At 40.5% G+C, this 27,686-nt stretch overlaps 1 protein-coding gene across 2 annotated transcripts in view; it reads left to right on the top strand.

Moving 5' to 3' along the window:
• Positions 1-21,049, top strand: part of FHL5 (four and a half LIM domains 5) — a 32,120-nt gene extending 11,071 nt beyond the window's left edge. The window contains exons 1-6 of one of the 2 annotated variants that reach the window (XM_052781480.1): positions 5,489-5,562; positions 10,218-10,399; positions 12,601-12,775; positions 15,269-15,438; positions 17,575-17,761; positions 18,960-21,049. In XM_052781480.1, the coding sequence (XP_052637440.1) occupies positions 10,241-10,399; positions 12,601-12,775; positions 15,269-15,438; positions 17,575-17,761; positions 18,960-19,111 (843 nt within the window). In that variant the 5' untranslated portion in view covers positions 5,489-5,562; positions 10,218-10,240 and the 3' untranslated portion in view covers positions 19,112-21,049. Of the gene's footprint in view, positions 1-5,488; positions 5,563-10,217; positions 10,400-12,600; positions 12,776-15,268; positions 15,439-17,574; positions 17,762-18,959 lie in introns of those variants that run through there. The other variant, XM_052781479.1, reaches the window with a different exon arrangement.
• The last annotated feature ends 6,637 nt before the right edge of the window (positions 21,050-27,686 follow it).

The following is a 27,686-nucleotide window of genomic DNA, read 5'->3' as shown; positions in this document are numbered from 1 at the left end:
CAGTTCCAGCCCCAAATATTTAATGTTTCTTTTTCTCTTTCAAAGACATTTAGTGCTTGCTGGGTTTTAGGTTGATAGATGGAAAATACATTAATATTTCCATGCAAGTACAATATGTTAATCTCTACATTCCCACCATTTTAACTGAGGAAACTGTAACCCAGCATAAATGTCCTTTTGCTACCAAATTTCTTCTCTCAGAATGCGATCACTCTAACTCAGATTAATATCTTTTTTCCTAGAATAAAAGTTAGCTATAAAATTGCTCCTTCAAATGAAATTTTTAACTTTATATCAAAATTGAAATTTCAATTTTTACTAGAAATTTTTCTGTTGAGAATCTAAGATATATTTTTACACCAATATTTTTCAGTCAAATTTCACTTTTTTTAATCCTACTTTTCTAAAACAAACTGACATTTTCCATGAAGTGTTTTTTTTTTTTTAATTCACAAGTATTTTCTATTAAAATACATCAAAATTTTAAAAATAAAAGTGTTAGAGCATTTTGGATCAAGCTTAGTGGAAAACTCCTTTTTCTTCCAAAAATACCCTGATGCAATAACTTTTCTTTTAATTTATATTAGTTTTGGAAGCTTATAAATGCTGAAGTTTCAGAGCATGAATTTAATCCTCTAAAAGGCATTAGGAAACTTTCCTCGTGAGCAGGTTGTTGCCTAGCCATGTCTTGTAGGGTTTCTTGGATCTTCCTTAGGATGGTTTTGCCTGCTGAACTGAAAAAAAGATATTTACAGTTATAGCCATTTTTCTTCACATAGTCTTTAAGTCATTGCAAAAGAATTTTTAGATCTACTTTCCCTGCTGAGTCCTGGTCAGGAGTATATTTAGTATAGATGTCAGTGCCCCAAACTCTCCTTTATTCCTTGTTGTTCTGTACAGGGCAGTGGCTGAGCGGAGCACTGCTTATGTTTCCTTCTGAGCCAAGTCATCGAAATAGCCAAGGTTACTGAAGACATCCAGACCTTTACATCTCTTCTGTAGTCTGGTCTGTAACAATTAACACCAGTGTAAAATTTAAAATGATCAGTGAGGAAAAGGAGTTTTGACTTGCACCAGCGTGCAACTACAAAAGAAACAAAATCTTCTTTACTGTGGTAAACCGGATACCACAGACAAGCCGGTAACTCCTTTCCGTCAAAGAGGGACCAGCTTTTGGGCAGTACTCATATCTAAGTATCGGAATAGTTGACTAAGGACATATTGATCATGTTTCACACTCAGTGACAACACAGAAAATAATATCTGTCTCTCTTAATTTCACACATGGCTGAGACTTGAGAATGCTGGAAGTGATTTTTCCCTGTGGAAATGCTGAATCTACTGAAACTGGGTTTTTCTTTGACAGAAATTACCTAGAATCACTAGTTTCCTTTGCTCTTTCCTCTGTAACCAAATTCGTGCAATTGCACTGAATGTATTTCAGTTTAAAAAGATTCAGAGACTATGTTTACCAGATTTGAAATACCAGGAAACATTGCAATTAATTGTAATGAAGAACGTAATTGCTTATATGCTTTTTTAAATGCCACTTTTTTATTATCTTTGAAAATATCTTTCAAAGTCTGTGCTCCAAGGATATAGGCAGCAAAACTCTAAAGCATGCATTCAGCTTCAAGCATGTAAATATTACAGCTGAAAGCAATAACATTTCTCATGTGTTTAGACTACGTGCATGTCTAGCTTAGTTGGGGACTCGCAACAAGTCATTTACAGGACATCTGTTTTGTTGTTGTGGGAATGACCCCACTCCTGCTCAAATGCCCAAAAGGGAATACTGAGATTTTGTGGATTCTTTCACCCTCCCTCTTTTATCATTCAGCAGTGATAAACCTTTCTGTGGTCCATCACAGAATGGTTGAGGTGGCATGGGACCTGCGGAGATCATCTAGTCCAACCCCCCGCTTAAGCAGGATCACCTAAAGCAGATCGCCCAGGGCTACGTCCAGTCAGGTTTTGAGTATCTCCAAGGATGGAGACTACACAGCCTCTCTGGGCAACCTGCGCTGGTGTTCCGCCACTCTCACAGTGAAAGGATTTTTTCTTCTGTTGAAATGGAATCCCTTGTATTTCAGTTTGTGCCTGTTGCAGTGGGTACCACTGAGAAGAGCTTGGGTCCCTCTTCTTCATTCCCTCCCTTCAGGTATTTGTACACATTGGTGAGAACCTCTCTGAGCCTTCTCTCCTCCAGACTGAACAGTCCCAGTTCTCTCAGCCTTTCCTCATAGGAGAGATGCTCCAGTCCCTTTGTCACCTTTGTGGCCCTGTACTGAACTCTCTCCAGTAGCTCCATGTCTCTCTTGTACTGGGGAGCCCAGAACTGGACCCAGCACGCCAGATGTGTCTCACCAGTGCTGAGTAGAGAGGAAGGATCACCTGCTGGCAATGCCCTTCCTAAAGCCCTGCAGGATACTGTTGGCCTTCTTACCCGCAAGGGCACGTTGTTGGCTCATGTTCAACATGGTGTCCACCAGGACCCGCAGGTCCTTCTCGGCAAAGCTGCTTTCCATCTGGTTGGCCCCCAGCATGTGCTGGTACCTGCAGTTATTCGTCCCCCAGAGGCAGGACTTTGCAACTCCCCTTGCTGAACTTCGTGAGAGCCCACTCACCCAACTTCTCTAGCCTGGCGAGGTCCCTCTGGATGGCAGCACACCCGTCTGGTGTATCAGCTACTCCTCCCAGTTTTGTGTCATCTGCCAATTTGCTGTGTGCATACTCTGTCCCATCTCCAGATCATTAATGAAGTTGTTGAACAGGGTTGGTCCCAGTGACAACCCCTGGGGTACACCACTAATGACATTACTTTAAATTGTCTCCTTTAACATTGTGTCTAGGAGTCACTAATGATTTCTCATCCACATTTAGGCTCATGGCTGCTTTGCTTTTGGAGCTTGGGCAGCTGAAGCTAATCGGTTTAAACCTGTCTAAATGTCTTCTAGGTATATAACTCACCAGCTAATTTGGGTATATTTTTTCACACGGTCCTTTTGTACCAGATGCAATCCTCAAACCTGTTTTATGGTTGAATATAAAGAGTGTGACTGAGAATACTGCCAGGGTTTTACATTAAAAGGTGCACCAATGCACAGCTGAAATATTTCATGGCTTCATTTGATTCTATAAATCTAACAGTAGTCAGAAAGGAATGAGCTCCATAATGAACACAGGAGAAAATTCTGGCTCTACCAGACTATGTGAAAACTTGTAAAAAATGTGGGTAAGAATGGTTTCAGAAAAATAAAAGAAATTATCTAGGCCATAGCATTAACCCTACTCGTTTTCATGTACTGCTGCTGGTGAAGATATTGACACCACCCAGGAATCTGAGCAGACGAAAAGGTTTTGTGTTCCTAGGTAATAGCTTGGGAGAGACTTGAATCGATACCGAGCACTCCAAAGACAGTTTGTCTCTACTTAAACATGGAGCTGCATTACTGACCAGCAATACTGCTGATCAGCTGAGCTTGTGTTCAGAATAACAGGGCCAGTTATTCTGGAGTGGAATCTCTAGGCACCAGTGTAGTACTTGTATTAAATGATGAATTGCACTCCCTGACTCTCACGTGTTGATTCATTTAAAAAAAAAAAAACTCCAGCAAATAATCTAGATTTAATTCTGTAGCCAGTTAGCAACTTTTCTGTCCCCTTCTTCCACAAAAACCAGCTTTCAGCTACTACATTAGACATGCTTATTTCTGACCTCTAATTTCTCTGTACAGTGGGTTTGCTGTAATGGTAATTCTTGAGCTTCACTAGCAAGGCTCACAATAGAGGAAGAATATCCATTAGGAGAGATGCATACAGAGCCATTAATTTGAATTTTGCCAACTAAATCGCTCAGGCTGATCTCGGTAGCAAGTACAAGTTGTATTGGACAAGCTGGATGCTGCTGATGAAAGTTCTGTGGATGAATCCATGATGAGTGGTGTCCCTCAGGGGTCCATATTGGGACCAGTACTGTTTAATATCCTCATCAATGACATAGACAGTGGGATCAAGTGCACCCTCAGCAAGGTTGCAGATGATACCAAGGTGAGTGGTGCCATTGACATGCCTAAGGGACAGGATGCCATCCAGACCTGGACAAGCTCGAGAAGTGGGCCCATGTGAACCTCGTGAGGTTCAACAAGGCCAGGTGCAAGGTCCTGTACCTGGGTCAGAGCAACCCCTGGTATCAATACAGGCTGGAGGATGAAAGGATTGAGAGCAGCCCTGTGGAGAAGGACTTGGGGGTACTGGTGGATGACAAGCTGGACATAAGCCAACAATGTGTGTTTGCATCCCAGAAAGCCAACCGTATCCTGGGCTGCATCAAAAGAAGTGTGACCAGCAGGTCGAGGGAGGCAATTCTCCCCCTCTGTTCCACTCCGGTGGGACCTGACCTGGAGTACTGCGTCCGGCTCTGGAGACATGGACCTGTTGAGCAGATCCAGAGGAGGGCCACAAAAATGATCAAAGGGATGGAACACTTCTCCTATGAGGAAAGGCTGAGAGAGTGGGTTGTTCAGCCTGGAGAAGAGAAGGGTCCAAGACCTTATGGTGACCTTTCAACACTTGAAGGGGGCTTATAAGAAAGATGGGGACAGACTTTTCAGTAGGGCCTCTTGCAACATGACCAGGGCTAATGGTTTTAAACTAAAAGAGGGTAGATTCAGACTAGCTATAAGGAAGAAATTTTTTACGATGATGGTGGTGAAACATGGGAACAGGTTGCCCAGAGATGTGGTAGATGCCCCATCCCTGGAAACATTCATGGTCAGGTTGGATGGGGCTCTGAGCCACCTGATCTAGTTGAAAATGTCCCTGCTCATTGCAGGGGAGTTGGACTAGATGACCATTAAAGGTCCCTTCTAACCCAAACTATTCTATGTTTCTATGATTCTATGAATTAAAGCAAATACCTAGCTTGCTGTAGAGGCAATGGGGCTAAGCTATTCCAACCTACTCTGTAGCTAGTAAAGAGAATTTGAGGGACATAGGCTAGTCAAGTCTTTTCTGCAACAGCATTTCTGTATGTCTGCACCACTGTGATCACTTAGTTGGGGTACTTTCACTGCTCTAATTTGTCCTAGTTTAAAGTTTAGGTAAGTAGTAAATCAAGCTGTACTGGAATAAAGGAAGAATTTAGATGACTACAACAACATTTGAGTTTGCATGGTGTAAAAAAAGCAGACAGCAATACCAATTAAGGCGAAAATTACAGAATTCCTGAGATGCTCGATCCCCTAGTTAAGCCAGAGTTCTTGTTCTTTTTGCTTGTAGTCATAGGATGTGTAAACACGGTACAATGCAGTACAGTGTGGTTACCAGATCAACCTCTAAATGAGCTGCTTTGCCTAGACAGTCCACCAAAACTGTATCACTTGTTGACCTTGAAGCACTACAGTTGTGTTGTTACAGCACCATCCTGGTTGGCATCCATCCTGCATCAGTAATTGCTCTGCACCCACTCAGATGCTTTCAGGACCTGACTTTGTATTATTGTGCTGTGCCACAGAGATAAAACAGCTTGTTCAAAGTTAGCACCCGTATCTCTGCTTTCCTGTAGGTACTTGTTTTGACTTGATCTGTAATATATGCCCCTGGTTCCTATTGCTTCTCTAGCCATTTTTAGTAGAGTAAAAATTCTAGTATCCTTAAACACTCAAGTATAACTTAAAGGTATCACTGAGAAACTTGCAGTTACTCTGAGGGAAGAGACAAAGCAAGGGTATTGCCAGTGTTTTGAAAATACATCATACATTTAACTCGTGGGTTGGGGGTTTTTTGAGGGGTCAGGACTTTTATTAGGTCTAGTCACAATAAAATAACAGATTTCTGGGGTGTAGCAGGCATCCGGAGAAATCAAGAACCTGCAATCTCTGAAATAAGGAAAAATTTCCTTGCAGAACATTGTTAGAAACTTTTATTTATAAAATAATGATATTGTTAGAAACTTTTCCTTACAATTATATTGTTAGCTTTGTAATGCAGTTGTAACTTTGAGTCACTAATGTATTTTGCAAATGTATGTGATTAATTGTTCAGCAGTTCTCACCAAAAAAAAAAAAAGGGGGGGAAATGAAGTCAGCAAATTCATACAAATAAGTAAAAACACGTTCCAAGATGAAAACATGTACTTACCTGAAAATAAGTAAGTACCTGGGATGCCTTGCAGGGGTGTCCCCCTTGTAGTAGATCAATTTGTTTTTCTTATCCTTCAGTGTTGTTGCAATGATTTATTTTGCCACCATTTTTCTTTCTTTATGCTTCTCTAATAGACAGCTTTATTCCAATCATTGTATGGTCTTAAAGAAAAAGATGATGCAGTTCAAGGGCAGGCTTATTTAGATCAGGAAATAGTCCATTAGAATTGCCATAAAGCAAAAGATATCATATTTTTACATGTACGTATATACCTACATGCATATGTATGTTAATTCCCATCTAAGTAGTATTAACATTTCTGGGCTTTTTATACTTATATAACATAAGGGGGACTAACATACATTTATAGAAAATGTAAAGATAGTTTTTTAAGAGATATATTAACATTGTGGCTGTGCTTTTTAGTGTCAGTGAGAAAGCAAGCATTCCTTTCCTGATGGTTCCACATTTATCAGGTTTCACAACTTCACAACCATTTTCTTACAGCTTTCTTCACTGGAAGTCTTCTGGTGCTCTGCATTTTATAGGAAACCATTTGACTCTACAGAAAGTCCCTCTTCTAATTTGTTGTAGCTAAATTCTATCTTAATCTGCTGGAACAGCAGGCAGACTGGCCAGCTCTGTTGTTTTATTTTCATCTGCTTTGTAATTCATACTATGAGACTGCTGCATTCTTGAATCTGACCCCAGGGACTCACAGTTGCAATATCCTCACATCCTTGGCAACATCTCTCTACACCCCCTTGGAATATTCTAACACTATAAATGATATAACGTATCCATGCCTACTGGATACATAAAAATCAACAGTATTTAGCTTTGTTCCGATTTAAATAGCAAAATCCTCTTTTCCCAAGGAATGAAGACATCACAGTCTTTCCCTGTGCCTAGGACACGAGTTAGCAGCTGGAATGCTGGAGTCAGCGTTTCATTCCATGAGAGTGAACAGTATCAGACCTCCAGAGAGTTCTTAACTGACCTTCAAAACACAAAGTCTAGCTTCCAGCAAACTTAAAGTAAACATATTTCTCTAGAGATTAGGATCAAAGCAGAAGAAAAACATTCTACTTAACTACGTGGTGCTCATACCATTACTTACTTATTGGAGCAAGGGTAAATGGTGCTGGGGGAGACGAGATTCACTTTTTTGTTGCATTGTCTAATGGTAAAAGTAGTTCACAAAGGTTACCCAGACCTTTGCCAAGAGATTTGCAAAAGTCATGATTTTTTTCATACCGTCACTTCTTCATTCCCAAACATGATCTTATATCATCAGGGTCAAACTCTGAAGACTTTCTCTGAAGCAAAACTTTGGACACCCCCAGGCTTTGACTCTGGTCTTGGGGATACTCTTTAAATGTTCTCAGGCAACCACTATCATCTGTAAAACAGGAGTGATAGCACTCCCATATGCTCCCATATCCATACAGGTTTTTAGGAGGATAGCTACGTTACAAATAAGGAAGTTCTGAGGTATTACAATAGTGGGTCTTCTTTGTGCACATAACCTGGGCTTCCTGGAACAAATTGGTTTCCTGGGGAAAACCAAAAATAATAATCAAGAGAACCACTTTTTAAAGAAAATTTTGGGGTATGCGGAGTTTTTGATAACTTAAAAACCTATCACCATTCATTAGAATGAAAGAACAGAGATGTATGTGCAGATATCTTAAGCTATTTGTTGGTGAGCTTTGTGCAACAAAAAGCACTATAAGTAACATAAGTTCTTCATGCATGCCCCGTTAGGATTTCACTGTTGCCACTTTTAGGCTGAGATGAAACTGTGTTAGGAAGCTGGGGTACTGATTCAGCAGGGAGGAGATCAGAAAGGTGGTTCACTCAGGGTATCCTCAGATGCAGTTCATAACTCTAATTGCCACAAAAAAGGAATGAAAATTCCTCTGAAACCCAGTTTCAAGGCTATCCTATGACCTTGAATATGGAGCCCAGTTAACCACAAACATTCCTTGATTGGCTTCCTAGCCACCAATTTATACTGCTTCCCCAATATAGAAGAAAATGAGCAAAACTTAACCTTGGTTTTGGTGATGACTATGTAGTGATTGTGCACTAAATGCACTACGCTGTGTCTGGTTTTTATATGTCATGTTGTGTAAATGTACAAGCTGATGGATGTCATTTTCATTCAATTCACATTCAATTCTCTCTTTGATCTTAAGGAAATGGAAGTCAGCTTCAAGCCCTGTTATACTATTATTCCAAGGATATCACATAAAACACATCTGTAATATTTTTTAAGCAAGCATGTTTCCCACTGATCTGAGTTACAGATTATTTGATTTCCTCACTACACCCTATCTTGGCTAGCACAAAGTTTTAGGGCAGTCGGAAATACAGTAAATCAATTCAACTCAGAAGATTTTCAATTTACAGGAACAAGTTTTCCATAGCTTGTGCCAAATGATCAAGTTATTACTTTTGGTCTGAAAAAAGCATTATAGTCTCTCTCCCTGCCCCCTTTCCACTATCTTACTACTATCCCTTCAGGAATTGATTAATAAGTGCCTGACCTTATGCATTGGTGCCAGTGGAGACCTGCAGTAATTGTTCTTTCTCATAGTTCAAACAATCATTTTGGATTACATCTCACAAAGCAGAAACCCAGAAAAAGATGAAATGCCTTTTTAAAACTGCACCATGGGTATAAGATAGGCAGCGAGTATATAAAAACAAGTATGAGGGAGTAACTCTAAATGGACTAGATGTAAGCTCTGTGATGGTTAAGCACTCCCTCGAATCTTGTTCTTCATATGCTGCTCTTCCTTACTCTCAGGCTTTTTATCTGTTTACGATGAAGTAATTTGCACTGTTACTCAAAGTGCAAAGATTTCAGCTGCCCAAAGTCACTGATACTTAAATATTTTAGGAGATCTTTCCTGGTTGTTCTCAAGTCCTCTAAAATTTAAGATTGCTGGTGCTGGCTGCAGCTACACTCAGCAGGTTTAATAAAGAGTGCAAGCCAATGAGTCCAGCAGATGTTTCTGGGTTTGCTTCACTGGGAACTTTCTGGATTCTTCTTCCTTCATTCCCAGGAATCAAGACCCAATTTTAGCAAAGTGCTGATGATCCAACCAGCAACAAGACTGAAATAAGTCTTGATCTCCACAATCCTTAAAATGTTCAGCATTGCAGATCTATAAGCAGCTGAGGTTTGGATGCTTATTCAAGCCTCTTTAGCCTGGAAAACTGAAGGATGGGAAACTCGTACAATTGGCTCTCAATAGGTTTGTGGTATTTCCTGCACTTGTCTGGCACAGAAATATAATCTATCTCACAGTATTTTGGCACTGCCAACATGGAACATGGCAATAAAGAAATATGTAAGAAAATTCCAATAACAACAAGGGAAACTTTCTTTGAGTTATGATTTAGTTTATTTCTCTTTATACTTTGTTCTTTTGCTATCCAGGGTTATTTGTGTCATCTTACATTGCCACCAAATGTTAGCAGCACAGCTGGAATTATGCAGAGAACAGCCGTATAGCTTGGGGTCCCTTGTCTTCCTTCTGTTCAGTCAGGTAGATGTGGGGGTATTTTGAAAAGGAAGGAATAAGCAGAAAGACAGGAATAGCAAGAGAAAGCCAGGAACACACTACAAAGTGCTTGCCTCTTCTCTTTGGCCTTTTAATTCCCCAGTTGGTTTAATTTTTTAACTATTGCTTCTATCTCCATTCCCTGATTTCTGGATAAACCATGCCTCACAATCCAGTACATAATGCTCTTAATGCCAGCAGTTGTACATATAGAACGTGAAGACGACTTCATTTTCAGGTATCTGACCTATCGGTGTAAGTACCACTAGATTAAGCTGAAGCAACCTTCTTGCTCCCCATTATGTAGGTAACACAATACACAGTATATGTTGGTAAAGACTACCATTTCACTATAGAACAGCCCAGCATTAGAAATCCAGGACACTGCAAATGACCAAGGAATGCCTGTCCTAGCTTTCACAGGTAAAGCAGCATTACTTAGTATTTGAGCAAGCAAATAGTCATCCACTGAATTGCATGATTTTTCCATCTTTCCAGATCACGTGGAGAACCCCACCAGAATGACCAGCAATCACACAGACTGTCATTACTGCCTGCAGTCTCTTCGTGGAAGAAAGTATGCATTAAGAGAAGAAAACGCTTATTGTGTTACGTGTTATGACAGCTTGTTTGCCAACCCCTGTGAAGAATGCAAGCAACCTATTGAGTGTGATTCCAAGGTAAAAATTTAGCTTTCACTTCTTGTTCTTTGCTAAATTATACACAAATCCCATTTCTTTAATGGCAGAGTCTATACCCAACCCCCTGCACATCCCTGTACCGGTGAAGAGACCTAAGCATAGCCATTGTACATCCACGCACAGCAGAGAGAAACATTGCTGTTTTCCCAGAATCAGAAAGGTCCAGATTAGGAAATGTGCACATATGTATACCTCAAACATACGGCAAGGCTGTGTTGTATGTGTGGACCATAACAAGATTCCCTCCTTCACCTCCAGTCACTTGCTGGCTGCAGAGACTGCACAGTGCTTGAGGGATGGTAGGGTGCAGGTATAATTCAGTGGACCAGATTGAATGAAACTTTGGAATTTCTTTGGTATTTCCATTGAAAAAAATATTTTCAGTATTGGATAAATTACTTTTACTGTAGGTGTTGACATGCAGATGACAAGCTGAAAAGAAACCATGTTTATAATTTATAAATTATTCTCTCTGTCTTTTGGAAATGAAGTATATTTTCATTTTAACTTAGTTCCATCCTTACCTTGCTCATCTCACAGATGGCATGTTAGTGGCAGTGTTTCTGAGCTTGGCTTTCCTTTCACCTCTCCACTTTTTTAGAATAATAATTAATAATACGAGTTCCTCTGTGGTCTTTGACAGGGTTTCCAGTACCCCATACTTCAATTTAAAGCCTGTACACTTGACTTTTTGAATTTTAAGTTCAGAGGAAACCTATCAAAATGCCTTTGGTTTGCCAAGTTCAGTATGTAGTGCTCACCTTCTCCCCATGCTCACTTTGCCCACATTCTTTTGAAATAAAAGGTCAGAAACTTATTAAAATAAGCCTCTCGGGAGGCCTCCCTGGCCAAAGCACTTCATGGTTTTCAAAGCACATCATTGTCTGAGTACAGTTCAGTACTGTAAAGGAATCATCCAACGAAAATGCTGATTTGGATGAAGACACTTCTCAAACTCTCATTATCATTTTTCAACAGCAAACTTGTACACATAGCACAAATCAAAGTACACTACCGATGTCAAAGATCATTAACAAAAAGTCATGCCTTTGGACTGAGTGGAAGGAAAAACCGGGAGAAAAAAACAGGAGTAACAAGAAAGGAGTGCAACAGGCTAGAGTCGGCTAGAAAAGTGGCCCATGGAGATCTACAGCTGGTTGTCCCACCTCTGCCAAGGTGCTAGAGCTTGGCTGTCTTCCTCTCCTTCTTACCCAGTCTTTGCCTCAGGCTGCTCTGGGATGATAGTCTAGGTTCAGAGTGCTAACTAAAGCAAATGAGAGTGGTTAGCGCTCAGCACCTCCTGAACTGAAGCATGGTATTTATTTTATTTTTAGTACTTTAAAGGGTGGAGATCTGACAAAGGAGAAAAATGAGATTGGATTTGTGCCCTTTTGTGCTTCTTACTTATAAAGGAGATTGGGAAGGGTTTGGTTTATTTTTTTAAGGTGGGGGCTTTTTTTGGAGGTGCATTTTTCCCTTTTTTTTTTAACCTTGGAAAAATAAAATCTGCTGTTTGCTCTTTTTTTGAATTCTTAGTTGAGGTCTCATACATATACTGTTAGCTTTTTCATCCCCCTAAGCCTGCTGAGTCTTAAATAAACATTTTTCTGCAAGTTTTTAGAGGAGTTATATTAGGTATAAACAAAAGCAATGATTTTTTAATAATCTTCCTAAGAACCATTTTATTCTCAATGAGATTTTAATTGCTTGTTTTCTGCAGTAATATGATCTTTCTTTAGTGTTGGTTGTGTCAGTGGAAGAAAAAGTAGTAACGTTAAAAAATACATGAGGTTCATTTCAAAGTCTGTAGAGAATGCACTTCTTGTCAGGTGGCCTGCGCCCATTAAAAATGTTGATCACTTATTTCCCCTTAAAAGCCAACCGTAAAACATCAAACGATTCTTCCAATAAAAATATATCTCTGATGTTCCATAAGGAAGGACATTTGCCTGTGCCTAAGCAGTTCCTAAAGGCCTCTGCCAGAGATCTACAAAATATACCAACACAGCGACATTGAGTACTTATATCACCTCTGAGCACACCTCCCGCCAGACGCACGTGTCACCCCTTTAAGTCGCCATTGCAATGCTCTCCATTTTTCACTTTATTTCTGGGAGGAGCTGAGGGATAAAAACACTGTAAAGCAATGTCTTTATTAACATGAACTTACTTTCTCGAAGGATCTGGCCTACAAAGGCCGCCACTGGCATGAGGGGTGTTTCAAGTGTGCCAAATGCAGTCACTCGCTGGTGGAGAAACCATTTGCTGCCAAGGATGAGGTCTTGCTGTGTACTGAATGCTACTCTGATGAGTATTCATCTAAGTGTTTCCACTGCCGGAAGACCATTATGCCTGGTAAGACAACAGGGACCCTTTGGTGAAAAATGGAACTGCATTTTTAGTTATAACCACAGCCTTGAATAACCAAGCTACAAGTCCTTGACTTTCAGAACAGATTTCAGGAGATGACTACTACTTCGTGTGTAGTACCCTCCCGGCAGTGAAAAGAGGGCAGGCAGATACCTCTGGTCTAGCACTGACAGGGCTTATGGATCCTTATAAAGAATATCAGAGTTCAAGATAGGGTAAAATGTGGTCGTGTTGAGCCCTTGATTCTGCTGTAGTTCGTAGGAAGCATATCCTGCTGTGAGTGTAGGCAGACAAACAGAGCTATCATTAGCAGGAGTGCCAGATTAGACAAGACATCTGCATTTTCTGTCTGTCACATTGACCAGACCTTGAGTTCACGTTCTTTATACCATTTCTTTCACTCAGAAATATATTTTGTTTAAATTGTCAAAACATGGCATTCTGCGTTCAAATCATTATCAGCATTTTTACTAAAAAAAATACAAGTACATTTCTGTTTACGATAGGTTTATTTCCTGCCATTACCAACCTTGAAAATTCTGCACTTTCCACTAAAGTGCTTCTCAGCTTTTGGTAGTGTCTGTTCAGGACATCCTCTAGGCCTTCCATTGCTACCACACCAGTAAAGCTCATACAGCAGAGAGATTGCCTAAAAGCTGCCTCTCCAGAGGCATCTAAGAGAAGCCACAGCACCATATGTGGCAAAATGAAGCAGCTTGCTTAGGAAAGTGGGTCCCTAACTTTTGAAACAGTGAACTACCCTCAATGCTTGAACTTTTTTACAGATCACATGTGTAACTCCAAATACCAGCTGCAAACTATCTGCCATGGCCTCATGACTACTAGTTTGGGAACCTTTGGCCAAGGACATCAATAAATTTGGCAGTGACATAAGAATTTTATTTTTCAGTAAATCTTAATGCCAAACAATAAGGTCTGGGCTGTGCAGAATTATTGTCTTAGTATAAATATTAGGTTTCTGATGTTGTGGTTCAATCTGTAACATGGATTTAGTTTTTTACAGTTTATTTCCTTTTCATTACAAATAAAAGCTGTATTAGTGGAAATAACTGTAGCAATATAGTTGTGTTCAGTTTAAGGATGATACACTGCTTAAATTTTATATAGTTGTAAAAAGTGTTGTCTAATAGGCACATCTTACTAGATGTGATGAGAATAGTACCAGAATATACTTGGGTTTGCATTATTATCCTCTGGTGTATATCTACCTTGCAGATGTTGCCTCAGAGTCTAGGAGACTAAATCCTTGCAGCAAGGGTACTCCAGGGCATGGTTTAGGGGGCATGGTTAATGGTTGGACTCGATGATCTTGAAGGTCTTTTCCAACCGAAATGATTCTATGATTCTATGATTCTAAGTGCTGAGGGTAGGAGTAACAGTGCAAATAGAGAACTGGCGTGGCATGGGAATGCCAACCAGTTTCTAAATCATTAACTTCTTTGTCATCAGCTTGCTAGCTCTGTGTTGAAAAGACCCAGTAGGCAAAGACAGTGAAGTCAGCCTTCTGATCACTGGGAGGAAACTGCAAACCTTTAATGTTTAAATTCAACCAGTAGTTTCTCTCTCCACTAGCCCCACAGTCCAGGAAACAGGAATTGCGGGATTAATCAGTTATGTCAGCAATTCTCTTCTTCGTGTGGAAAGGACGGTAAAGCACCTGGCACCTCTCTTTGCAGTCTGATGCTACCAGCAGGGGAGGAAGTTGTGGCGGAAAGTCACTGGAAAAATTGTTCTCAGATGCATGTGCATATCTTAGACTTACCCATTGACATTAAGATGTACAGGGCACCTGTACACAGAGCTAAGAGCTCTGAAACTCCTCTGGCAGACATTTAACTGAGCGACTTTCAGTCCTTGCGCTGTATCAAAAGCACCTAGTTAAACATGATAAAAAGAACTGTTGATCTAGGACTGAAAGGATGAGCTATAAGAAGAGGCAGCGTAGTGTGCTTTATCACAGAAAAGATATTTACTTTTAAAAACTTGCCAGCTTAAGCTGAATAAGATAAATAATGCATTTACAGGTGAAGGAGCCTTAGTTTAAGGAAGACAAAAGGTAGGACATTAATAGATGTACTAAACAGCCAACAAATTAATTTTTAATTTATAAAAGTGCTGTGTACCTGAACATTATCACTGAGTTGGCTGGCCTGAGAGAAACTCCGAGCAACTGAAGCATATCACGGAGAAGTAACCCTAAAAGATTCATATAAGGAGATACTCTAAAAATCACAGCTTAGGCAATTTAGCACGTCTTTTGCCAGGTGATCATATGGCACTGAATGCGTTCTTGAAATTTCAAGTACATACTTAGAAACTCTATTCAATTGAGGATAAGTGCTTTCTTGGGTAATCCAATACTGAGATACAAGATTTGAAACAGGAGTATTCCTGACATTTAAAACTTAACATTACAAGGCTATATCTGGGTGGATTTTTCATTTTGGGTTTTTGCAGGTTCCCGTAAAATGGAATTTAAGGGAAGTTCCTGGCATGAATCCTGTTTCATTTGTCAGTATTGCCGGCAACCATTGGGAACAAAACCATTGATCACCAAAGACAATGAGAATTACTGCGTGCCCTGTTTTGAGAAGCAATTTGCTCACCATTGCTACTCTTGCAAAAAGGTAATGAAACATACAATGAAAAAATTGCCCTAATGAGGCAATATTGCTCATGGGGGAAGTGGCTGGATCATGTAAAATGTCTGGTGAACTAAGAGTAAGAGCAGAGTCTTCCTTTTGGCATCTGACACTGAAAGCCAACTGCGACAGTGTCTGCTGTCCCCTCTAGTTAATATTAATCTAAGCCTGATTATATTTGAAATAAACTTATTGACCAAAACAAATACTTCGGGGTTCTTTTGTTGTTGATTGTGATTTTTAACAAAGGTTGAATTTTTCACTGAAAGTTACGTAAAAGCCTTCTTTCCCGATAATCTCAGATTTTGCCTTGATAAACATGCATCCCTTTCCAACATTTTGCAGGTATATTCACATGCATAATAAGCCACCTAAGCTGAGCAAAGCATTCACAGTCTTGCCTGTTTTTTTCTTGAAATGTATCAGGCAATAATCAGACTAAGTAATATTCAATTATGATAATACTAGTCAAGAGTCCCACTGTTTCAATACATGATGCTTCCCCTGTGGGTACCAGAAAGCTTGATTTCAAATTACTTTTTCTTTTTTACCCCAAATACAAATAAATCAATTCATCCCTCCCTCAATTTCTTGTGTTTTAGAATTGTCTCTGGTTGATGAAAACACTCAAAGTATCACACTATTCTAGTGTGATACTGGTCTCTAGGGAAATGTTTTAATCTGCTTTTTATGGTAGAATTTAACTTATTTTTTAGTACCTTTATCACTCTGGAAGCAAGCACGATTTTTTTTTTTCACTTCATCAAATATGTTATAATTTCTGTAGTTATTTAACATTTATCTGTAAACCTCTCCCTCTAACAAAAGCTTTTAATTTAAGAAAAATCTGCTGCCTGTTTTTTTCTTCAGTAGTTAAACTTTAGAAAGTACTTTTATATATTCCCATGTCTCTACATCTAGCCTCTAATTTGCATTAAATGATCACATGGCAGATATAGTATTTCTGCTCTATGTTTATTAGAGGCATTGAGGTTAGCAGCACTTATGTGAAATAATCAGGATTTGCTTCTTAAAAATTCTAGGGATGCAAAGAGGGCCCCTACATAATAGCTAAAACAATTTTACTACTTAAACTTGCATCAGTTCCCATAAATAAGAATTGAGACCAAAGAGATTAAATTGCCAAACTGGAGTCTTGAATTTTGTGCCAGAGATTTTGAGATTTTAATGGAAAAGCAAGTGAGAGTTAGTAGTAGCCCAATACTGGAATGCTAAGGGGATCAGGAACTACTTAATTTTTTTTATTGCCTGACATCACCCAGTATTATTCTTTATTTCCCTGAAACTATATTCCCCAGGGAAATTTGATGGTGCCACTATTTTTACTTAATAAGTTTCTCCAACTTTTTCTCCTCCTTTTCTAACTGTATTCATCCATTCCTTCACTGTCGTGCATGTGACTTGACTGTAGAAACACTATCTTACAGTTCATCTTTATCGCTGCAGAAATTTCTCTGTACAGTCTCTCACAGCTTCTGTGAAACCAGCTCTTTACCACACAAATGGAAGCCATAGAGCAACTGGAAAATTCCCTCTTCAGAAATAACCAGTAGAGAGCTATGAGTTGCAGGGAATGAGAAGTTTGATGACACTGATAAACACCATTTTTTCTTCTGACAGTGTGGATCTCCTTTCTGTCTCACTTCTGCTTCTTTACTGTCTTTCTTCCTACTTAAAATACTGTTTCAGTGGTGAGACAGCAAAATGCCAGTTCCAGTTGGACATTAGCCATAATTTCAGCATGGATTTTCTCATCCACTGTCCGTCACTGAGAATTTGTCTTCTGAGAGCATGCCTGATGCTAAGCCTTTTTACACATATATAGTAGAAAAAATTTCATAAGAAACTAACCTGTTTATTACAAACCATGAGGTTATCCTGTGAGAGAAAATTGAGAGTAACAAACCAGTGGCATGTTCAGCTCAACTGCAGTTAGTCGGTTTGATATTCCAGATGAAAAACAGTTGACGTGACCACACTCTCTTCTCTTGTGCATATGGGAAGAGAGGGAACAAGTGGAAGGACTCATGAAGGATTAGATAATCCTTCACGATTCACACCTTTGTTTCATTGCTCTGTCCTTGTTTGTCAATGCATTAGGTAATAACTTCTGGGGGAGTGACCTACGATGACCAGCCTTGGCATAAAGAATGCTTTGTGTGTGCTGGGTGTAAAACCCAGCTGTCTGGACAAAGGTTTATTTCCAAAGACGAGTATCCATACTGTGTAGACTGTTTCAGCAAATTGTATGCCAAGAAGTGTGCTGCTTGCAAGAAACCTATTACAGGTGAGTCTCATCTTATAAAGGGGACTAGACACTGATGACTCATCAGTCTCCTCTCAAAGCAGACCTTTACTTTAGAAAACAGCATTAAAAATAGTCCCATCATAATGAAAGACTGGAGTTAACTACTAGAGAGACACTCTCTCCATCACATGTAACGTATCTTGTTAGGACATACTGATCACATGTGGTCCCTAACTGCTGAGGAGTTGTTTTTATGTGCCGAAAGGAGTTCCTCCATTGTTTGATTTAGTACTTTCTGCACTATAATTCATCCTTAAGAATAAATGAAAAGGCACTTTTTGGCTCTTCCCACGACAGTACACACAAGTCCCTTGTGTCTGTAATTTCTTCAGCTTTGTTTTTAAATGCAAATGTGATCAAACTGGACACGAATTAACTGCCTGCTGGTAAGGCACACCTGTCCAATTAGAAAGCTTGCCAAATGCAACAAAGCTCTATTGCATGCATCCTTGTGTACTTAGATGATTTATAATTAGACATATATGTCATTAGTCTATGATAGCTGAAGTTTTCCGAGAGCATTTGCTGGTGTTCTGCATTGTAATTCTATTATGTGTGGACTCAACTGTTGAAAAGTACTGCCTGATTGTTACAGGTGCATGCTGCATGTGTAAGTGGACAAAGAAAATTATGAATACCCCATCAAATGGGCATGGTTTTACCAAAAAAACCCCAAAACAAATAAAAAAACTCCAAAACAAAAAAAAAAACAAACCAGTACTTTATTTCAAATACTCATGCTAGGAACTCCATGATCTGGTAATTTCCAAAAGACTCCATCTTGAAGAAACTTAGGTGGAAACAATTAAGTTTCACTCGGCGTTCTATAGAAACTATATGTATCAACACATTGCAAACAATTTTCATGAGAGTTTGTTGGGAAGATCAGCAAACCTGAACAGACATTCTGATAAAACCATTCTGTTCAGAGTTCATAACGGGATATGAAAACAAGCAAGTGACTTGTGGCTTTGCTTAAAATATTTCTCACTGTATTTAATGATAAAGTTTTTTCAATTCAGCCAACAAAAGATATTTCAGACTATGGATTTCTATTCATTTGTTTGTTTGCTATATGAATGACAACCTGATCACACATCAGAAAACAATCTGTCGTGTTTCGGAACCATGTCCAGAAATACTGGATTCACACCTTCTTTCTCATAATCTCTTTCAGCTCTCGGAGGTGCCAAATTTATCTCATTTGAAGAGCGCCAGTGGCATGGGGAGTGCTTTAAATGTGCAAAATGCTCTGTCTCGCTGGTGGGCCAGGGATTCCTCACTCGGCAGGATGATGTCCTTTGTCATGAATGTGGCTCTGCTTTATAGTTCTGTGGAGAGCTGTACAGCTGCATTATTCTCGCTCTGTAACGATGTACTTCATTACTGTGCAGTAAGAAAACCATATAAAAGGTATAACAGTTATTTAGTCATTCAAGTAACTTTCCAACAGCAGTTTAATTCTATCATAGCTCTCAACTGCTTATAAAAGAAATTTAAACAGCCCCATACTGGTTAAGAAAATAATGCAGAAAAGATTTGTATATATTTTAAATCTAACTGCAGTGTGTTTCTCCTTGTAACACAGTGCACTCTGCTGTTAGAAGCTTAAAAATTTACATTTCGTCTCCCATGAACCAAGGCAGATGATTGTGAAAAGTCTATATGGCATATGACTAATTATGAGGCATCAGCACTGTTTCACAGATGCAGACGTTGGTGTGGAAAGCTGGGCATGTGCATTTTTCTATTGGAGCATAATATTGATGAGGACAACTTGTAAATATCAACTCCCTCCATACTTTGGGCAAAAAAAGCTGCTGACAAAGCAGGCAGAAAGAGGGAGGAGGGGGTACTTTTACACAGAGGGCCACCGAGTCAGAGAGGCCCATTCCAGGGCCAGATAAAAGGAAAAAGGGTAATTTTCCTCTCCTTACTGAGATTGCTCCTCAGAAACAGTCTTTAGTCACCCAAAAAACTTAGTGACAGGTCCTTTCCCAAAATTGGTTAATTGTACTTAATTTTTCAGGCATAACCACTTTAGAACATAAATAAACCCATATTTTGAACTACTGTAAGAGGTAAGGAAAGGATTGCCCAAGATTGGATAGTGCTGATGTACACTTTCCCATAGCTAATATGCCTTAAGACTCTTGTCTCCTTTGTCTTCACTAGACCTTCAAATACACACATAAAATATATATTTTTATTAGTAGACACAAGAGCGAACTCATACTTGTCCCTTTAACCTTGTACTTTTCCTCCCCTCAAAACCTGTTTGCCAGCAATCAAAGCACTGTTAATGGTCTTAGCATTTACACCCTGCTAGGTCTTTTATTCACAGTCTATCCCTTTTCATGTAAATGCCTGCTTGTCTATAGCAGGCTATAAGCTCTTCAGAACCAATATCCAAATCATTTTGCCATGTGCCACATGCATTTGCCAGTATTATGTCAAGAATTGGTAATATTGCAAGCTAGGCAGTCCTCACTTGTAGCACAAGGTGGCTGGCTTTGAGAAGGTTATATCTGCTTGCTGAGCTTCAGCGCTCAAGTGTCTATTATTAAAGGTGATCTAGAGCTGGGTTACAAGCACTTCTCTTCTTCCTTCTTCCATACTGTAAGTTACAGTGGCCTGATTCATGTTTCAGTGTCTGTACTGGGCCGTTGTGAACTGTGCAGTGATATTAAGAATGTCAGATCCTGCACTGCTCAGCACTATGTAGTCTTCATCTCGCAGGTCTTTAAGTCATACATTCTCCTTTAGACTCTGACCTTAAGTGCATAGAGTTATTTGGTTGACTTCAGCGGGCTTTATTCATACTGCAGACAGACATTACTTTTTAGGTAGAAAAGTGGGGGGAAAAAAAAAGAATACGTGTGCATAGCTAAGCTAGAGCTGAACTGCAGTGGCATAAAATCAATATGGATAATGACTGACCAACAAGTACATAGCAGTCTGTTTTCCAGTCAATAAAATATTGATCTTTTGCTCTACGTGGTGTTCATTTTTGGTTTTCAGTTTCTTCTTTCATGGCAGCTTTTATTGCAGTCTAGAGTTTGATTACTTTATGCCTTTTCATTTTATCCTAGCTGCTTCCTATTCTATTTTCACATTTCACATGGATGATACAGGTTTTTGATAAGACTTGGATTCCAATAAATAGAAATATGTTTCATTGCCTTAAATATATGTATACACACACATATAGTGGTTCACAGTTATGTATGATGCTCTAAAAATTAGTTATCAGAAATTAGCGCATTAGTCAATGTTAATTGTCTTAAATTTTTAAATGAAAATTATGAATCACCAGATGCGGGCTTGTCTGTGGGGTGTACCTTTTGTTTGTGTTATGTGAAATAACATTCAGCAAATTGCAAGAATGTGGTTTGGGCCCTTTATTCAGTCTTGTCTGAGCAATCTTCCAGCTTAATTACAAACTGACGCAAGAATTACAAGGCACTCCTAAGACATGACAGAGTCACAGATCAGACACACTGATGATGATAATCCCAATCTTCCAGCCTTAACATTTGGGAAAATGAAATTCTTCTCTGACTCATCAACTAATTATATTTTTAGAAATACCAACTGAATTATTTATTTCTCCTGCAGTAAACACACTACAGTCAAATCTGAAACTGAGCATTTTCACTTCAGAGTAATAATAAGAAATAAATGTGATTGCTATAAACAGTTTGAATAAAAGTTATATTAGATATCAGATTGATATTTCCTAGACTCTATCACCAGCTACCAATGCCTAAACATAAATACAGTAATACTCTTGTGGTGGGTCGACCCTGGCTGGACACCATGTGCCCACCAAAGCCACTCTATCACTCCTGTCCTCAGCTGGACAGGGGAGAGAACATATAACGAAAGGCTCCTGGGTCAAGATAAGGACAGGGAGAGATCACTCACCAATTACCGTCATGGGCAAAACAGACTTGTGGAAAAATTATTTTAATTTATTACCAATCAAATCAGAGTAGGGTAATGAGAAATAAAACCAAATCTTAAAAAACACCTCCCCCCCACCGCCCCCCACTCCCCTCCTTCTTCCGAGGCTTAACTTCACTCCCAATTTTCTCTACCTCCTCCCACCCAGCAGTGCAGGGGGACAAGGAGTGGGGATTGCGGTCAGTTCATCACACATTGTCTCTGCCGGTCCTTCCTCCTCAGGGGCAGGACTCCTCACGCTCTTCCCCTGCTCCAGCGTTGGGTCCCTCCCATGGGAGACAGTCCTCCATGAACTGCTCCAGCGTGGGTCCCTCCCGTGGGCTGCAGTCCTTCAGGCACAGACTGCTCCAGCGTGGGTCCCCTGTGGGGTCATAAGTCCTGCCAGCAAACCTGCTCCAGCGTGGGCTCCTCTCTCCACGGGGCCACAGGTCCTGCCAGGAGCCTGCTCCAGCGTGGCCTTCCCACAGGGTCACAGCCTCCTTTGGGCATCCCCCCAGTCCTCCCTGGGCTGCAGGTGGATATCTGCTCCCCCGTGGACCTCCCTGGGCTGCAGGGGGACAGCCTGCCTCACCATGGTCTTCCCCACGGGCTGCAGGGGAATCTCTGCTCTGGCGCCTGGAGCACCTCCTCCCCCTCCTTCTGCACTGACCTGGGGGTCTGCAGGGCTGGTTCTCTCACATATTCTCACTCCTCCCTCTGGCTGCAATTGCAGGTTTTTTCCCCTTCTTAAATCTGTTCTCCCAGAGGCACTACCACCATCATTGATGTGCTCAGGCTTGGCCAGCGGTGGGTCCGTCTCGGAGCCAGCTGGCATTGGCTCTGTCAGATATAGGGGAAGCTTCCAGCAGCTTCTCACAGAAGCCACCCCTGTAGCCCCCCCAGCTACCAAAACTTTGCCATGCAAACCCAATACAACTCTGCACAGTTTGGGTCGCCTATGCTTATGTAGATGAAATCCAACTTGAATAGGTGCAGAGAAGGGCTGCAAGAAGGAATAGTGTGTCTCTGTGGAGGACTGTAGATCATGGAGGGGATTAGATGTCTACTATAAGCCAAGAGCCTACATTTAGTTCAAGAACAAAGGCAAGTAAATTCCTCAGGACTGGAAATCGGAAATTAGAAGGCTGCTGCTGCTGTTCCTGAGCAGTGATGCTCCAGGAGAACCTCTTTCCAGAACCACGAGGGGAACAGCTATGCGGTCAGTTTTAAAGTGATGCTTTATCAGTGTGTTAAAGGATGTATATAACGTGATTACCTGGGATAGCAAAGCACTGGGCAAAATGAACCAGATGGTCAGCTTCAGTCTTTGTTGCTAACATTTGATTTACTGCAGGATGTCCAGGGTATAGACTCCAGTGCAATTCAATTTTCTTTAATAAACTTCAGAGGATGGAGGTTTGAGAGATTTATTTTTATGTCAATTTTTTTTAACATCATGTGCTTTTCTTTAACATTGTACTGTTTTATTTTAAAATAGATCTAGTTCTTTCCTGTGGCTTAGCTGCCCAGCTCTATGGTAATCACCTTCTTTTGTTATGGTCAACCTCAATTATTCTAAGATGCAGTGATGTCTCTAATGCCCTAATCACCTCTCCACTGTACTCATAGTTATCCCAGGAGACTGGGAGGGAGACTGCCACTTGGGACTAACTTCTGAAGAGTGAAGTAGGTGCCCTATTACCTCCCTCAGTGCTTAAGGCTAAACTTTAAGTTCTTCGACCACCGCCTAATTGCCAGAGAACTCCCAGAGATAATATTCTTAGAATACGAAGACAAGCCCTGCAGTATTGTTACCAAGTGACCCTTCTCTACCCATATTTCTGAATGTCACATTTTTCACTCTGAGACAAGTTCATATGGTGAGAGCAAGATATCAGCCTTTTCCTGGACTACTACTTTTAAAATCCAGGCATGTTTTCAGTTGATGTTGTAGCAGGCAACACAGAGCAGCGGTAACACTGGAACCCAGGATCACTTCCCTGCATTTCACAGGCGGAGGCACTTGCTCTAGATTCATGACTTATGTCTAGGATGAAACCTAGAAACATCCTCCATTCTCGCTCCTTGTCCCCTGGTTTTCTGGAAAGAAAATCTGTGAGTCTAGGCTGGGGAAGAGCTAGAACATAGTCTGGCCATATCAGTGAAGTGGGTGTCACATCACAGTGTAGTTTTTCTGCAGTATCTCAGCACATGCAAGTTCAGCTGGTTCTTGTACTCTACAAGTGGATATCGTCCCAGGCGTTCCTCACGGTAAGAGTAGCCCAGTGTAATCACAGGAGCATTAGGAGGGGAGTGGTAATGTTTTACAAGGCCTTCTGGACCTGTGGTTGCAAACACTTCACAGGCCCCATCACGAGAGGGGAGGTACCTGTTTATACCCCACTGACTTGACCAGCAACTTCAGCACCTGGTCAAAGTTTTTATGAATCTCTCTTGTTTTAATAGAATGGATGTAGAGCAGTGTATTGTATTTTAGGAAGCCAAGTGAAAACACAGTGACATTTATACAATGACAGATACCAATAGCTGAAGGAAAGTAATGTGAAATGACTGCCTAAGTGGAAGCTGGGAGATCATTTCTGTAAACAAAAAAGTTGGATGGAATTCAAGCCTATAGCCAGAACAAACTTGTTTACCAATCAAGCAGGAATGCTGTAATAAATCCTCTACATTCTTGTTAATAATACCTCAAAGAAAATGTGTGTGTGTGCACGCACGCTTGTTCGCCCTCAAATTGCCAAAACTTGAATGGACTGAGTCACAGGAAACCTGGCAACTTAAACCAAAATAAAAAGCATCTAGCATGGTTATAGACTACTATTTCCAAACAGAAGTTTCAGTTCATCATATTCAGAAGTACCAGGTACAAGTACTTTGATACAAAAAGAAGACAGTTAAGGCCTTTGGAAGACAGTTATGGCTGCACACAGGATTGTAACACAGGGGTAGTAACCAACTGGCAATACATGGCTGCAGTGGAGGATCTAGAGATACCAGCTTTGGCCTGAATCATTAAGCTTCTATTAGCTTGGTAGGAAGAACTTTTGTCCGATAGCGTCCATTTAAGCATTTCTGTAGAGTTTCATCCTGCATTCTTCACCCAAGTCCTTACTGGGGCTCCTTGAAGATGAGGCCAGACAGGAGAATCTCTACAGCACAGTCACAAAGACATGCACAATGGCTAGCGAATATAGCACATAAGAACCTGGATTTTCTCAGTGAAAGCTAATTCAGTGTCAGAAGAACAACCATTGTACAGCATTACATCCAAGCTAATAAACCTTGTCTCTGTCTTCAATATAATTCAATATCTGGTTTTATCAACTTGTGCCTCTACTGTACATTTTTTACTGTCCTCTTGAGTAAGATATTAAAGACTGTAGGTGCTCACCTGATTCACTGCAAATTTTTTTTTAGCACTGACTGAATTACTAAGTTACTGCATACAAGAAGCTGCACTACCACCACATCTCTGAAAAATGGGAGCCACGAGTCCCTTTCATGCATAGTCTGTGTAAGGCTTTGAGAACGAATCTTATTAAAACAACAAGGAAACACTTAGCTCCTGCCTGTAGCCTGGGCACAGATAGGAAGGTGACCGCCAAAATACTCAGACAAGATCACTTACAGAGCAAGCAAAGGAGCATGGCCTCAGAGGTTTGAGGAACTGAGTCAAGCAGAAAACTACCTAGCAAAATCAAGAAACAATTGAGTAAGTTTTGGGGGTTTCAGATGTTTCATTCTGGTATCTCAGAGCTCTCCCAAGTTACTTGTTAGCTCTTGCCCAACACCTCACATCCTAATCGTCCTCAGGTGCATTCCCCTAATTTCCACTTGTGACCAGGAAAGCAGTTCTCTGCAAAAGGACCTCGGTCTGGCACAATGGCCAAGCCTCAGGAATCTCCTGGGTGACATTAAATAGAGGATTGGACCAGATGGAGGTAATGAAATCCAAACAGCCTCAGATAGTTGCTCACATTTGAACCCCAGTGCTCAGCTTGGAGTACTTTTATAGCAAAGACGTACCTCAGGTAGCCATATCCACATTGTTCCTGGATGAAGATCCTCATTGGACCATCTCTGTCTTCACCTTAGACTTTGGATTAGCTTTTGCTAGACTAATTATCAAATAAATAAATAAATAAAATCTCTTCCATCTGAGCACAGCTTTCCTGGATTAAAAAAAAAAACACAACAACAACAAAACCACAGTGCAAAATAATGTAAACAGTTTATCCAGTTCTGCTGAATTACATTTTTTGTTGTTCTTGTTTCCCAAAGGAAAAAAAAATGGACTACTTATTTCTTGAGAACAAGCTCCTTACTTATAAAAAAAGCAAATCAAGCCTTTTAGTCAAACATTTTCATTGGAAGGACAGCAATCTGAGTAGAAATTTCTGGCTATGAAAGCAGATGGCCATAAAAGGCTGCTAATATGAGGAATAGGACTTACCTCAAATAACAGAAAAATTGATAACAAGTCTGTAACAGAAATGGTAGCCTAGCACGTACTTTGTGAGCCTGTGACTGAGGACCAAGCTCGGGACACCAGTCTCCTGTTGGGGGCCAGTCTGTTCTCATACGGCCTTGGAGAAGTGACAAGTTGGGTGACCCTAATGTCACATTCCAATGTTTTTAAGCATTTGGATTTCTTTAACCTTTAACTCTGGAATTTCCTGGCTTTCTCACAATAGCCATCTTATTCCTTGTTAGCGTGATTCTTTTTTAATTGCTACAAAATCTTTATTGTAATCTTAATTCTTAACTTATTGGAAAGTAAATCCACCCTGACTGATTTGGGGGGGTGGAATATCTGTTATTGGTTACCGAGATCTTCTATTTAAATGCTTTGAGCTGAGCTCTGTGCCAAACTTTCTCAGGCCAGCTCCTGCTTTCCTCTTCCCCTTTTTCCTTTTCATCCCCAGAAGATTTCAGTCAAAACCATCTTACATTTCACAAAACAAAACACAGGAAAAAATAAAATGTTTGCCCTATACTAAAGAACCCTGAACCTTTTCTTTGAGGAGTTTAGGTGCTGCACGTGATTTTGGCTCAGGAACCTAATTGACAACAAAAAGGAAAACTTTCTCTCATGGAGATGTCTCCTGTCATCGCCACAAAAATCCACTTGTCCCAGTTACATCTCTTCTGCATTAAAGAACTGCAGACACATTTCCCACAGGGCAAATGTGTGGTCCAGATACTACGTGCTCAGTGACAACCACTTGTAAGCATTTTAGGTTGGGTACATGTTTCAGTTCCTCAGCTGTAAAACACAGATAACTCTACATCTTGGAGGAATCAAGTTAGATAATTGTGAAAATTGATCCATCTAAAGCACTGCCATAGCAGACTGCTGGTGACCAACCTGACGAGGCCAACCTCTGAGTAAAGCTCCCAATTCTGTCTTCAGAATAGCTTTCGGCATGGAGCCGCATAGCGAGCAGTGCCGAGAGTCCCAAATGTGGGGCAGTGCTCGCTGTGAGAGCATGATCCATGCTGCACAAATGATGGGGAAGGGGTTCCCTAGGAAAATAATCATTATAGGCTGTTTTGCTTAAAGTCTGTGCTACGTGGGAGAGGTAAGGGTGCCGCAGAGGCAGCTCTAATTCCAGTGTTTCCTCACTGGGATCAGAGACAAGCTCTGAAAAGTCTAACCCAAATTAGCCAGGATTAGTCACTTTTATTTTCGTTTAATATTTTTGGTAACGTGCCAAAGCCCACAAGGCTTTTCAAAAGAGGGCTTTAGCAGGATTTCTGCCCTCTGCCCATGCCAAGGAGGGAGCAGAGGGCTGGCTGTGGTGCCCGAGCAGCCCTTCCTGCCAGCCCCATTACACGGCACGGCACAGCGGCCTCCTGGCGTGCAGCCACCTCGGTGCAAACCTGATACCGACCACAAAACTTCATAAAACCTTACAGTTACATGAATCCGATCAAG

The sequence above is a fragment of the Harpia harpyja genome, chromosome 3 (genome assembly GCF_026419915.1).
Source record: "Harpia harpyja isolate bHarHar1 chromosome 3, bHarHar1 primary haplotype, whole genome shotgun sequence".
NCBI lineage: Eukaryota > Metazoa > Chordata > Aves > Accipitriformes > Accipitridae > Harpia > Harpia harpyja.
This window is presented reverse-complemented; position numbering and strand designations above follow the sequence as displayed.